Source organism: Canis lupus, chromosome 33 (genome assembly GCF_011100685.1).
Source record: "Canis lupus familiaris isolate Mischka breed German Shepherd chromosome 33, alternate assembly UU_Cfam_GSD_1.0, whole genome shotgun sequence".
NCBI classification, from domain to species: Eukaryota; Metazoa; Chordata; class Mammalia; order Carnivora; family Canidae; genus Canis; species Canis lupus.
In genome coordinates this window covers 28532021-28546624 of record NC_049254.1, presented here as the reverse complement: position 1 = coordinate 28546624, position 14604 = coordinate 28532021, and the positions used below count along the sequence as shown (strand labels likewise).

General features: G+C 47.6%; 1 protein-coding gene across 1 annotated transcript in view; it reads left to right on the top strand.

Moving 5' to 3' along the window:
- ITGB5 (integrin subunit beta 5) overlaps positions 1-14604 on the top strand; it is a 115679-nt gene that overhangs the window by 61370 nt on the left and 39705 nt on the right. The window contains exons 6-9 of the mRNA XM_038583063.1: positions 451-612; positions 2329-2424; positions 4227-4316; positions 13639-13773. Coding sequence (XP_038438991.1) covers positions 451-612; positions 2329-2424; positions 4227-4316; positions 13639-13773 — 483 coding nt within the window. The remainder of the gene's footprint in view (positions 1-450; positions 613-2328; positions 2425-4226; positions 4317-13638; positions 13774-14604) is intronic.

Genomic DNA, 14604 nt, shown 5'->3' with positions numbered 1-14604 from the left:
TGGTGAGAGAAAACAGGGTGATGCCCTCCACCCCTCATCTGCCAGAAGAACAACAGCTCTTCACTTGTAAAGTCTGTGAATCCAGCCCTCGGCTTTCATGTCAGGTGCTCATGTGTAGATAACTCGCAGTATGTTTAATACTTCATGTGTTCACTCTGCTACCAAAATATTCAGGGATGTCCTTACACTTTTGGTAAGAAAGTGGCCACCAGGTGTGGAGGTTGGTCTCTGTGCACGTGGGCTTCTCCAGGGCAGGCTGTGTCTCTTCTGAGCTCTGTGGTATCCTCCCTGAGTGGTTTCTAGAGTGCTCCCCCTCTATGCATGTAGGGGAATGCCTCTGAATCAGACCATGACCCCGGGAGATGGGCCAGTGCCCTGTCCAATGTCCTGGGGCAGGCTTGGGCAGCCATCAGAAATGCTTGACATTCATCAAACTTCTCTCTCTCTCAGGAGAAGATCGGCTGGCGAAAGGATGCGCTGCACTTGCTGGTGTTCACTACGGATGATGTGCCCCACATTGCACTAGATGGAAAACTGGGGGGCCTGGTGCAGCCACATGATGGCCAGTGTCACCTGAACGAGGCCAACGAGTACACTGTGTCCAATCAGATGGTGAGGGCTGGGGACCCTAACCCTGCTCCCATGATCCCACCTGTGGTCCAGGTGCTCACCTGGCCCTCTACTCATGGACTTTCCATTCTGTTCTGGGAATTTGATTTTTATTCCATCTTCTCCAGCCGGGCTTCTAAAACTCCTTATTAACTCAGAACATTTCTCACAGATTTTTGTAGCTGATTCATCTTTCTGCCATTGTTCACTTAAACGCAAGCGTTTAGTTAAGGAAGAGGTGACCTGGGCAGACAGGATAGATCTCAGAGGGTGGAAGAGATCTTACAGGAGGGCAGGAACTATGCACCTGCAGAGATCAAAACTGGGATAGAAGTTATATGGCAAAACAAGTGAAGATAAAGCCTTGTGTCTTCTAGAAATGGGCTCCCTGAGGCACTGAGCTCCGTCAGTGTGAGGAGTGTGGCTGCAGGTGTCCTGTACAGAATGGGAGGCCCCAAGGACCTTCCACTGTCAATAGTCTAGGACCATGATCATGTCATTTAAAACAATCCGTGCAAAACTTCAAACAGGTATACTAGTAGGCCAGTGAAATGAATTGTGTACCTACCATCCAGATGCAACAGTGATCAAGATCTTATCACACTTACTATGCAATTAAAAAAAAAATCTATACTCCCTTTCCAAATCCACTCTGGTGTCTCACTAGAGAGAAATATTTTACCATTTTCTTTTTTAGGCAAGCCTATTTTCTCCAGTTCCTTCCTTCCTTCCTTCCTTCCTTCCTTCCTTCCTTCCTTCCTTCCTTCCTTCCTTCCTTCCATCATTCTTCCTTTCTTTTTTGATTAAGGAAAAAATTATTGTTTTAAGAGAGGGAACGAGAGAGAGCATGAGCAATGGGGAAGGGGAGATGGAGCAGCAGATCCCCACTGTTAGGGGGCCTGACATGGGGCTCAATCCCAGGACCCCGAGATCACGACCTGAGCCAAAGGCAGATGCTTAGCCACCTGAGCCACCCAGATGCCCCTGTCTCCAGTTTCAGACTTTTCATATTATCCAAAAATAATGGAGCCTGGAAAAAGGACTCATAACTATAAAACTTGATAGCTATAATGCTGATGAGAACCTCTGTACCCATCATTAGCCCTTAAAATCCTTCAGGACGCGATTAGACTGCCTCTTGGCCTCCCCCTTCCCCTCCTCCAGGCCCTTCCCCCACCACAGCCCAACTTCTAGTCCAGAGGTCAGCAAGCTCTTCTGCCCATCCTGAGTCATGAGCAGGACCTGTGAGGGGCATCGGCAGGCCCAGTTGTTGGTCTTAGGGGAAGGAAAATAGGGCAGGGAGATAGGGAGGAGAGGTCTTAGGGAAGAGAGGAAAGATAACAGGTGCTGATGGTAGATAGTAGGATGTGGTGGCTGGATTCTGCGGAGCCTCTATTCTCTGCCCCATCCCTGCCAAAAAGATGGCAGCACAGACTAGGTATGGGAAGCTCCCACTCATCATGTCTCCATTCTGGCTTGGGGGGGTGGGGTGGGGGGGATGCATCCAGTTTGGGAGGTGCCAGAGGGTCCTTTCCTGGAGATCTCTGCATATTTCCCCACTTTGAAGCTGCCAATGGGGCCTGGTTATTAAGGGTGGCCAGGGGAAAATGCTTTTCTTAGCAAGTGATGAGTTCCTGAGTATATGTTGGAGCTGGGGGCTGGTCTCCCGGCCTGTTAGAAATGTTACCGCCTTGACCTTTTTTTTTGCCTTCGTTCTAGGACTATCCGTCCCTTGCCTTGCTTGGAGAGAAATTGGCCGAGAACAACATCAACCTCATCTTTGCAGTGACAAAAAGCCATTATATGCTCTACAAGGTATGCCTGGAGGGAATGAGGGGGCTGGTGGCCTGATTCTGGGGTCCATGATGACCCCAGGGTGAACAGGAGATTAGAATGTGGGGCTGACGGAAGTGTGGGGAGGCAGGGTGAGGAGCGTTACCAGCTTTGCTCTTTGTGGGAGGAGACCCAGAGGAGGGGTGGAATGTGGCTCTGTCTTGACCTAGTGGAGAATAATAGCATTGAAGAAACTATTAGCATTCCCCCAGCAGCGCAGGCCTTTAAAAGCAACATAAACATACGGTATCTAGTTTGCTCCTGAGCAAAGCTTTGGAAATAGTATGAGCTCCCATTTTGCAGGCGGTGAAATGGATATCCAAAGTGTACAGAAAGCCCAGGCATCGGTGCAGGCTACATCACTAACTCCATTATTTGGAGTTTTTATGCAAAACTTCATAGGGCAGACCAGGGGGTGAGTCTGAGACAGGAATTCCCAAAGACAGCAACAATGTCTTGAGTGAATAGAGCAGTCTGTGCACGAATCTGTTCCGTCTAAGAGACTTTTCCTGGGTCAGCGTCCGGAGCATCATTATAAGCTCCCCTCGTGAATGTGTTCTTTCTCACAACCATAGGCAGATCGCATTTTGAACTCGAAGTCTCCGAGTTGCTCAAGGAGTGTTTGTGTAAAACCCAGCTCCCCTCTGACTTCCTTTGCCCTAGGAGGTTATGAGAACTGAATCAGCAAGCCCCCCCCAGCCCCCCCCCCCCGAGCCCTGCCGGCCCCTCGGACCGCCAGCCCCGGGCCCCTCTCCAGTCTGCTCTTAACCATCCACAGAAGAGCCTCTGTCTGTTTTCCTCATGCATCTGCCTGAGACTATCACTGATAAAATGCCATTGACATCTACTTGAGCTCTTTCTCCTCTTCCAGTCCGAATTGATTTTAAAAGATGAAAACGAGGGATAAGGATTGTTTTTCTCGTTTTGTGCAGCGGAAGCTAGCAGGACAAAACCTGTCCGTTTCCAAGTAACATCTCTAAAGAGTTCGCTTGCACAGACGCGACTGGGTGTGATTCTGGAGGCTTCAAGAGAGAAGCCATGCACTGTGGCCCAAGCCGTCCTTGATCAGAACCAAGGCCACCTTGTTCAGAGAGTAGGCCCATGCAGTCTAAGGCCGGCCGAGAGCAGTGGGTGATTCTAGAGGTCTCTCTCACTTTACTAAGTCCCATACTCAGGCACTAGGACGAATGAAAGACGAAAGGCAATCCCTTCAAGGCTGCCTGCTGTGCCCCGGGGTTTCACCCAGACTTACCCAGCTGTCCCTGGGAGGCCACCATTCACATCTCAGTTCCTCATTCAGGGTAGAGATCATACTGAAGACCCTTGGAAGAATTTCCTCTTTTACTCTTGCTGAACAGAGTGAGGGCATCCCTGAGCTGAACCTGGGAGTACAGATCTCTGTAGACTTAAGGAAAGATGGCGAGAGTATTCAAGACCACGTTGCCCGTCGAGGATGGAGTTTCAGAGAGTTGTCTGTTACACGCGGGAGGGAAGGGGTCTTCCAGAAGGAGCAGGACATTCTAGTTCGGGAACAGAGCTCATGGGCCCTCCACACACAGGCTTTCAGAGGTTGAAATTCCACAGCCTGCTGCACAGCTCTGCTCCCCGGGGCTGCTTCTCGCAGCTCCTTGGGGCGTCTTCTCCAGTTCATGGTGTGAGAGTGGGGTGCCGAGGGGTCCTTACTGGTCTAGCTCAGGAGAGCAATGCTTACTCTTTGATGGTATAGAAGGGCAAAACTGGCTTATATTTCTTCTTTCTTGCCTTTTTTTTTTTTCCCCCTAAAGAATTTCACAGCCCTGATACCTGGGACAACAGTGGAGATTTTACACGGAGACTCCAAAAATATCATCCAACTGATTATCAATGCATACAATGTAAGTCATCAGTTTCTTTCCCATCGCCACCTCCACCCTACCCGCCCCACCAGGGCTCCACAAAGCTGATGTGCACACCAGTGGGCAGTGAATTATGCAAGATTTTATGTATTTATTTTAGAGAGAGTGTGTGAGAGCATGAGCAGGGAGAGAGGCAGAGGGAGAGGGAGAAGCAGACTCCCGGCTGAGCAGGGAGCCCGACATCAGGCTCCATCCAGGACCCCAGGATCATGACCTGAGCTGAAGGCAGATGCTTAACCAACTGAGCCACCCAGGCGCTCCTTTGCTGCCTGTCTCTTGAGTTTGGTGCCTTCCTCCTTCACTCAGGTTTAGAGTGGAGAAGACCATCCTACTTGATGCGTCCTCTCCCCTCACATCTGCCCTCTTGCCTCTCCTCAAAAGTTGAACCCAGGGGGATCCCTGGGTGGCACAGCGGTTTGGCGCCTGCCTTTGGCCTAGGGCGCGATCCTGGAGACCTGGGATCGAATCCCACGTCGGGCTCCCGGTGCATGGAGCCTGCTTCTCCCTCTGCCTGTGTCTCTGCCTCTCTCTCTCTCTCTCTCTCTCTGTGACTATCATAAAAAAAAAAAAAAAAAAAAAAAAAATTGTTGAACCCAGTGATCAGCAAATGGCTCCGTCAGACTCGGGCCAGTGGCCCCTGCACACGTGTAGGTGCTGATTTCACTATGGCCTGGGCCCATCGGAGCACCATGCTTGGGTGGGCACCAATTCCCAATTCTCTGCACCCGCCCAGCTGCCGTGGCGATCCTGCCCGTGCACTGGCTGGCAGTGAGCAGCATGCACGCTGACCCTTGCCCCATGGGGGGGCAGGACACGCAACATTCCCCAGGCTCTTGGAGCTTTGCGGAGGAGAGCTGCAGACTAAAGCAGAATATAAGAATCTGAGAAGAAACAAAAGGTCTTTTGCCTACCCGCTTAGATCTGATTGTAATTAGGGCCTTCCAGGGGGTGGGGCCGGCAGGGCCTGGAGAGTTCTGTGCTCTGTAACTTGTCACATGGACTTGGCTCTCTCTGAGTCGTCAGTGTGGCAGTCGCAGCTGTCCCTTCTGCATGCCAAGCCCATTTCTGTGATCCCCAAACCTTTCTCCTACCTATCCTCCTTTCCATCAGTTCTACGTAGCCAAGGAGTACCTGGCTCATACCTCCTTTCCCCGGGAGAATGGCAAGCCCAGTCCCTTGTGCTGGCGTGTGTGGACCCTCAGCTGGCCCTTCCCTGCTTGGCCTCACTAGGGTTGTGGCTTCCAGCCTCTGCCCGCCCCTCATGGGGCCTGGTAATTCCCAGACTGGAGTTCAGAGTGCACCTTCCTGTTACAGCAAAGTTATGGATAAAGCACATACAGTTTAAGTAGTTCTCTTAGTCCTAGATTGTGTAAAATAGACAGTTGGGGGCTAACCTGGGAACCTTATTATCCACTGTGGAGTCACATGTGTGGGAGAAAACCATCTTGCTTCCCCAACCGTGACGGATAGACAAGTGACTATTCGGAGCTCCGCCTTTCCAGCGTTCACTTTGTCAACCTGCTGATGCAGCCAGTGTTTTGAGTTATAAGATGCTGCTCAGCGGGACCAGGAGCCAGAGGTAATGCCCCTGCCACTGGGGTGCCCCAGAGCCCTCCCTTGATCCAGGGAGCTTCAGTGTCCTAAGGGCGGTGAGCTGCATGGCAGTGAGGATTTGTGGATGGCTTTCTGACCCCTGCCCCCCCGTCTATTGTAGGTAAGGGTGCTCTTCCCCTCACAAATGCTCCAGTTCCTTCTCAGTCCTGGAACTTCCTGTTGAGAGAAACCAAAGACTTCCTTCCCCTCTTCCAGCCCATTCCCCAGATACTGACATCCTCTTTTCTGTTCTCGGATTTCTAAGTCTTCACCAGACCCAGTGGGCCCGGGTTTTTCGGGTTCACCTTATCTTTGGTGGTTTTCACATTTCCTCGGTGAGTGGAGACACAACCTACCAAGAGAGTGTGTCTGAGAAGAGAGTGGGTGGGTGAGGGAAGGGGCCCAGGCCTGCCAAATGTCACCCCCTTTGTGAGGGCCACTCCTTAATGTGAAGCCCTTTGACCTCAAGCTCTGGACACTGGACTAGAGGAGTCAGAGTTAGAGCCAGACCCCCCGCCTGGTGCTGTTCTCCCCGTCTGTCGGGGGTGCAGGGGCTGAAAGGTCCCTGGGTAAGGAGGGGGTGGCTGCTGGACCCTTTCTCCCTGTGTTTGTGTGTGTGTGTGTGTGTGTGTGAGAGAGAGAGAGAGAGAGAGAGAGAGAAAGAGAGAGACCATAGCTTGCCTTCTGCCAGGCCAGGGCCTTTGAAGAAGAAATGGCTGAAGGGCAAGCCCATCTTGGGCTCTAGGGTGGGGTGAGGATTTCTCCTGGGTTTCTGGGGAGGAGCCCCCTCCCAGCATTTCCATCCTCAGTCAGCTCCTGAGTTCAGATCCCGTTGGGAACCTGGCTGGCCTACCTCAGGGGCTCCCCCAAGAGCACTTCCTGCTGAAGGTCTAGGCTCTCTGCTCCCCATGGCTTTAATCAAGGAGGACATAATGACTCTGAGATGCATGGAACTGGCTGGATGGGAAAAAGCACTCTGCTCCATTGGTGCTTCATGTGCCAAGTGGTTCTACTCTTTGACATTTGTGTGGGACCACTAAACACGAGGGAGCACAAGGCATTATTGCTGGTTCCCTGTGTGGGAGCTCATGCATGCCTGGGGGTGTTCTTTCTCTGAAATATGTTACAGTGGCCCCGAGTAGGTTTATTACATATAAATTCTTTTGTTTTAAAGATTTTATTTATTTATTTGACAGATCAAGAGAGCAGAAGCAGGGGGAGCTCAGGCAGAGGGAGAGGGAGAAGCAGGCTCCCCACTAAGCAAGAAGCCCGATGAGATGCAGGGCTTGATCCCAGGACCCTGAGATCATGACCAGAGCTGAAGACAGACACTTAACTGACTGAGCAACCCAGGAGCCTCCAAATTCATTTTCTTTTTTTTTTCTTTTTCAAATTCATTTTCTTAATGAAAATTTAAGGACCTTTGTAACATGCCCTGTGTGGTTGGCAGAGATTGGAAGAGGAGTAGAGAGCCCTCTCTGCTACTGAGGAGTCAGGGTCTGGATGAGTAGAGAAAATGATCTTTTCCAGGCAGGAGCTACATTTAATCTGCAATGACTCCCCTGAGGAACTCTGGGAGTCCATGACTGTAGTTCAGATGGCTCCTATGAAAGAATGTATTAGGGGCGCCTGGGTGGCTTAGTTGGTTAAGCATCTGCCTTCAGCTCGGGTTGTGATCCCACAGTCCTGGGATCAAGCCTGCTTCTCCCTCTCCCTCTACCTGTTGCTCTCCCTGCTTGTGCTCTTTCACTCTGTCAAAGAAATAAATAAAATTGAAGAAAGAAAGAGAGAGAGAGAGGAAGAAAGAAAAAGAAAAAGAAGTAAAGAAAAAGAAAAGAAAAAAGAAAGAACGAATGAATGAATGAACATGTTAGGAAATGAGACACACAACTTATGAATGAACATTGGAAACTCCAACTCTTAAGATGGCTGATTCTGGAATGCTATCCACAGGGACGATTCAAATTCAGTGGAAAAAATTTTAGAGCGGTGTTCTTGAGATCATGAACAAAATAAACTGCAGATTTAAAGTGTAAAAGTCATCAAGTTTTGACATATACACAGTTTTGAAACCGTTGCCACCATCAAGATACGGAACATGTGTATCAGCCCCAAGAGGTAGGATCGTTGATAATCCCTACTTCTGCCCCTCCCTTCAGTAGGGATTTTAAAGATACTAAATACACAAATATGAGCCAGCAAGGTGTTTGGAGGAAAGTCTAGTTGGTGGAAGCCGCATTGGTGCCTGTTGGCGCTCAACACTGACTAGTACCTGTTTCGCTGGCTGGGGTCATTTCTGACAGACCAGAGGCCAGGGCCGGGCCTCGAGGGTGTGCGTGCATGCGTGTGTATGTGTGTACGTTTAGCTCTGCTTTTCCTTTCTCCTGCTTCTCTCCCCGGCCTGTGTCGGAGCCAAGCTGGGACTGGCCTGTTTGCTTTCCTCTGTGTCACCTTACTGTCTCGGCGGCTTGTGGTGGGTTCCATGTGAGTCATGCAACAGATGACTAAGTCTGGGTGTTGACTTTCAGCTCTAGAGAGCTGGCCAACCATCTGTGGGGACATTCTGAAGAGATTTTGGTTGAAGCACATATAACAGATGAGATAGCGGTAGGGTTTAGCTAGGCTGAGGAGGGAGCAAGATGGGAAGGGTATGTTTAAGTCCATGTCTTGCAGACTCAAGTCTGTTGTTTGCAGCTTTGAGAGTGTGCAATCTTCAACTCTGGGCTTTGATTTATATATTTTTGCTTGCTGTGCCAAATTCTTCATTGTGAGAGATTACCAAGTCCTCCCAAGGGCGTTTAGCAATGTGGAGCTTGGCTGTACTGTAGGTGCTAGGAGAGGTTCTCTCCCAGAGCCCAGAGGGAGGCTGTGGGTGCACACTACACAGAATACCAGCATTGTGTCACATTGAGAAAGGGCAATAAGGACTCAGAATCACGGAGGACTCTTTTCAGAGTGGGAAAGAACAGAAGGAGCTGGAAACTGCTAGACTTGCGTGTGGAGGGTAGTGTCAGAGGCTGTGGTAGATGTGTCCCCTAGCGGAGCACACGTTCCTCTTTTTGTTGTTGCCATAAAGTGTGCACCCACCCACTCCACAGCTGGTCTGACTTAAAGCAATTGCAGATGTGTCCTAGGATGAGGAGTAAGGACATCTCCTCAGGGGCACATCTGGTAGGAGCTAATCGAATTTCAGGAGTCATATATAAGTCTTCATGCATAAGAACTGCATTGCCTATGGCTCTGATCCTCTACTATATTTTATGCTCCATTCCATCCATTCATTCATCCATTCATTCATTTGTTCAACAAATATATACCGATGGCCTAATGTATGGCAGACATCATCTACACCTTGGGCAAAAAACAGTGAACAGAACAGAGTCCTACCCTCTGGGAGCCCATAGTCTTTTACAGGAGATAAACCTTTATGACCAGAATACAACCTGACTAACTGTACTTTCCAAGGCCAGAACACTTCAGGGAGAAGGCCTGGTTCTCTCCTACCTGCCTCCAGCAGCTGAATGACTCTGGACGATGCCTCTTCTTTGGCCGTAGTTCCCACTTCCATAAACTGACAGGTCTGAACTGAATTATCACCATGATTCCTACCCCCTCTCTGCAAAACATCATAAGAATTTCTGATTCCTGTGGGGAGCAGGAATAACACAAACTTCAGATCACAGCACAAGGCTTTGGGTCTTAATGGCCAGAATGGAGCATAGATGGGATTTCCACCTATTGTAGTTACCAGTTCATTCAATAGGAGTTCCAGTCCCCAGTGCTCTTTCTCCTCCATTAATGCTTCCACGTGGCAGCTCTAAGCAGGTCCTCATGGAGAGGGAGCACTAGTGTTCCCTCCCAGTGTCTTGTTGGCAAACCCCAGCACCCTTATGTTTTATGTGTCTGATACTAAGCTATATTTTACATAGCTCCAGTATACCTGACCTTTTTATGATCTATTGATTTGCCTCATTCTCATAGTTATTCACAATTAGAAAATACATATATTTTAAATTGACCTTGTCTTAGAGTATAAATCTGCAATAATCAAAATAGTATGGTACTGGCACAAAAACAAATACATAGATCAGTGGACAGAAAAGAGACTCCAGAAATAAAGCTACAGTTGCATGGACAATCAATCTGTGACAAAGTAGACAAGAATATACAATGGAGAAAAAGTCTCTTCAACAAATGGTACCGGGAAAACTGGACTGCCACACGCAAAAGAATGAAATTGGAATGAAAGTTGGAGCACTTTCTAACATACACACAAAAATAAATAAACTCAAAATGGATTAAAGATCTAAACGTGAGACCTGAAACCACACAAATCTTTTTTTTTTTTTTTTTTTTTATTTATGATAGTCACACACACACACACAGAGAGAGAGAGGCAGAGACACAGGCAGAGGGAGAAGCAGGCTCCATACACCGGGAGCCCGACGTGGGACTCGATCCCAGGTCTCCAGGATCGCACCCTGAGCCAAAGGCAGGCGATAAACCGCTGTGCCACCCAGGGTTCCCGAAACCACACAAATCTTAGAAGAGAGCATAGACAGTAATTTCTCTGACATTAGTCTTAGCAACATTCTTCTAGACGAGTCCCCTAAAGAAGGGGGGGGAGCAAAAATAAACTATTGTGATGCATCAGATTAAAAAGGTTCTGCACAGTGAAGGGAACCATCAACAAAAAGACAACCTCTAATAGAATAGGAGAAGATATCTGCAAATGACATATCCAAACACAGGGTTAATACTCAAAATATATAAAGAATTTTATATAGCTCAAAGTGCCTGGCTGGCTCAATCAGTAGAGCATTTGACTCTTGATCTCTGGGTCATGAGTTTGAGCTCCACGTTGGGTGTAGAGATTACTTAAAAATAAAATCCTAAAAAAAAAGGATTTATACAACTCATTACCAAAAAAGAATCTGATTTTAAAAATGGATAGAGGACCCAAATAGACATTTTTTGGAAGAAGACGTACAGGTGGCCAACAGACACATGAAAAGATGCCTGACATCACTAATCATCAGGGAAATGCAAATCAAAGCCACAATGAGGTATCACTTTACACCTGTCAGAATGGCTAAAATGAAAATGATAAGAAATAGCAGGTGTTGGTGAGGATGTGGAGAAAAAGGAACGCTCGTGCACTGTTGGTGGGAATGCAAGCTGGTGTGGCTACTGTGGAACACAGTATGGAGTTTCCTCAAAAAATTAAAAGTAGTATTGCCGTATGATCCAGTAATTCCATTACTGAATATTTACCCAAAGAAAATGAAAACGCTAATTTGAAAAGATATGCTCCTGTGCTTATTGCAGCATTATTTACAAAAGCTAAGATATGGAAACAACCAAAGTGTCTCTCAGTGGATCAAGTAGTGGTGTATATACACAATGGAATATTACGCGGCCATAAAAGCGATATTGTGCCATTTGTTATAACATGGATGCACCTAGAGGATATTGTGCTAAGTGAGATAAGTTGGACTGAGAAAGACAAATACCAAATGGTTCTACTCATAAGTGGAATCTTAAAAAACAAAAAAGGAAAGAAAGAAACAAACAAAAAGTAGAATCAGACCTATAGATAAAGAGAACAAACTGATGGTTGCCCGAGGGGAGTGGAGGTGGCAAATTGGGCAAAATGGGTGAAGGAGAGAGAAAGCTTCTACTTACGGAATGAATAAGTCACTAGAATAAAAAGCACAGTATGAGGAATAAAAAAAGTTTTTTGACCTGTATTTTGAAAATCATTTTAAATTTCTTCCACCAGGTCTGAGCCCCTTAGCATAGTTGCCATTAAAACATCACCCATTCATTCACCAAAAGCTTGTGTTCAAGCCTAGGGAGAAATATGATATGGCTTTTGGGACTCACAGCTCAGTGGGGAAAGCAGCTTTGTCCAGAACTAACTGTGTTCAGCAGGAGCACGCGTGTATGTGGAGAGGCGCTCGCGCAACTCCCTGCCAGTTGAGGCTGGCACAAGAAGAAGTGGCTTTAAGAGAGAAAGAGTATTTTTAGAGTTGTAGAAGCACTTGGACAATTTGTTGAAAAGGGGAAGACTATTTTTTGCAGAGAGTTTTTTCAACAAGCTATTTGTTGAGAAAACTGCAGGTTGAACTTTGAGTTTAGCACTACAGGCTCAGCAAAAAAAGAAAAAAAAGAACCCCATGAGAGGGAGAGGCAGTTCTTCCAGCCATCTGTTCAATTTGTCCCCTGAAGTGCACCTGATAAAGGAGGGTTGGGGCCTCGAGGCTCATCAGTCGCCCTTGGGGTCCGTGTGTCTCTCAGAGTGTGTGTATCCTGCCGTATTGAATTTACTTCATGTATAAACATTTATTTTTTGTAAGACGTGCCCCTAGACACATGCCAGTTCATTGGGCCTTAGCCTCCCACGTGTGTCCTCCTGAGGGATTTTCAGTGGCCAGTTTTTAGACTTTACAGGCGTCCAGAAAATTGCACAAACTTTTCACAAACTAAATACTTCTGAGTATCCAGCATCCAGGTCAAAACTTGATTATTACTAACACCCAGAACCACCTCTTGTGCGCTCTTCCATTGCTTATCCCTGCAACGATAACCATTAATTTTGCCTCCTTTTAAATTTCATATAAGTAGAATCATACAGTACATATGCTCTTTGTGTCTGGCTTCTTTCAGGCCGTGTTATAAGATTCATCTATGTCGTGGAATGTAGTTGTATTTCATTAATTGTTACTGGATGGTATTGTGCGAACACACCATGATTGTTTTGTTAAAAGTCTGTTCTACTGTTGACAAGCATTTGGGTGGTTCTGGTCTCTGGCTCTTGCAGGCAGTGTTGCTATAAACCTTCACGTAGGTGTCTTTGGTCAGTGCACATCTCTGTTGGGTACAATCCTGCAGTGAATTGCTAGGTCCAATGTTGGTCCAAGCATCGTAGATGTTGCCCTAATGGTTTTCTCAAAGCTTGTGCATATTCACACTCACACCAGCAAGGTGAGGGCTCCAGTTGCTCCACATCCTTTCCAACACCTGATATTTTTGGTCTTTTCTTTTTTTCCATTCTGATGGGTAATTTTGGCTCGATTTTTATTTCATTCCCCATCTTGAGTTCATAATCCACATGTAAGATATTATTCTTTCAGAACGTAGTTCAAAACTCAACGGATGTGGCCCTCATATGATGGAGGGTGTGAGTGTGAGGATTGACAGGTTCCAGGAGAGAATGCCTACTGAACTGGTTTTGAAGGTTGATGAGATGCTAGCCCAGGGAAGAGAAGAGAGAAGAGCCGTTGACTAAGGGAGCATTATCCTAAGCCCATGTTGACCCCCAGAGTCTAGAGAACACATGGCAAGAGTTGAGGATCTGCGTGTCCAAAGCTGAGTGAGGATGAGAGGTGACTCTGGAAGAGCGAATGGGGACAGAGCATCCCCCCTTGGAAGCAGATAAAGTTACCATATGGCAAGTGGACTATTGTCAACTTCTCTGAGCTCACGGCGGGAGACTTTGGGCCAGGTCTAGCAAGGTGGTGTGTGGGTGTGGAGAGAAGGGAAAGGATGAGGAGGGGGCAGGGAACCAAGGGAACCACTGGCTCTTGGCATTGGCCTGGCTCATGAGTTAGAGACCATCATGCGGGCCTCAGAGAACCAGTGTGGAAAACATCTCCACTGCAACTTGTACTAAATGGTTCTGGCTCCGTCTTCTCTCTCTGTTCAGAGCATCCGGTCTAAAGTGGAGCTGTCTGTCTGGGATCAGCCTGAGGATCTTAACCTCTTCTTCACTGCTACCTGCCAGGACGGTGTGTCCTACCCTGGCCAGAGGAAGTGCGAAGGCCTGAAAATTGGGGACACGGTAAGTCCTCACCTCCAATTATACCTGTTAGTGTTGGTCCTCGTTCTTTGGCTCCTGGTAACTTCTGTGACTTACTAGAGTCCTTCAGGGGTTTATATTCTGTCTTCCAACTCAGCATCCTGGGGGGATGTCTGCTATGTGTTGTGTCTTCAGGGTGCCAGGTGGACTTGTTAAAAATCTCCAGGCGGTAGATAGCATTGCCACTTGAGGCTTCCTCCACTTGACATTGTGCCCTTAGTATTTTAAACCATCATTATTTTCATGTGCCAGGGATGAAATTAGGTTGGGGAGGGTATGGTGGGAACGAATCTAAGAGAACTGCCCTTCATTCCTAGTCCTCCACAGCTTGTTCTGTGCTTTGGATAATCTGATCTCACTTTTCCCTTCTGCAAAATATGAAGAGAGCCGTCCACTTTCTCTCATTTGATCGCATAGGATGGATAACTCCCCAGCAATGGAAGGCTTAGAAGCTTTGCGTGGATCAAGTGGGTATAATTAAATGACGAGGAGGAAACCTTGTATGTAAAGGTTTGTGCTTGTGTGCCACACCAGGGCCTTGAGGAGAGGGAGGAGAATATATGGGTGATAGGAACAGAGAACAAACACACGGGCACAGGGGCAGGCAGAGTGGTGATGGAGAGCTGTCCACATGTCTTCCAGACCTTCCTGCTGCCGTGGATCCTTTCCCTGCCATGTTGACAGTTTCATTGCCGAGAATATAGAAAGACAGTGAGAGAATGTTCTCTTCCCCCACAAAAAAGGAATCTAACTGAAGCCAAAAAATTTATAGGGACCTTGAAAATAGATGACCATATCTTTGGGGTGTTAAGC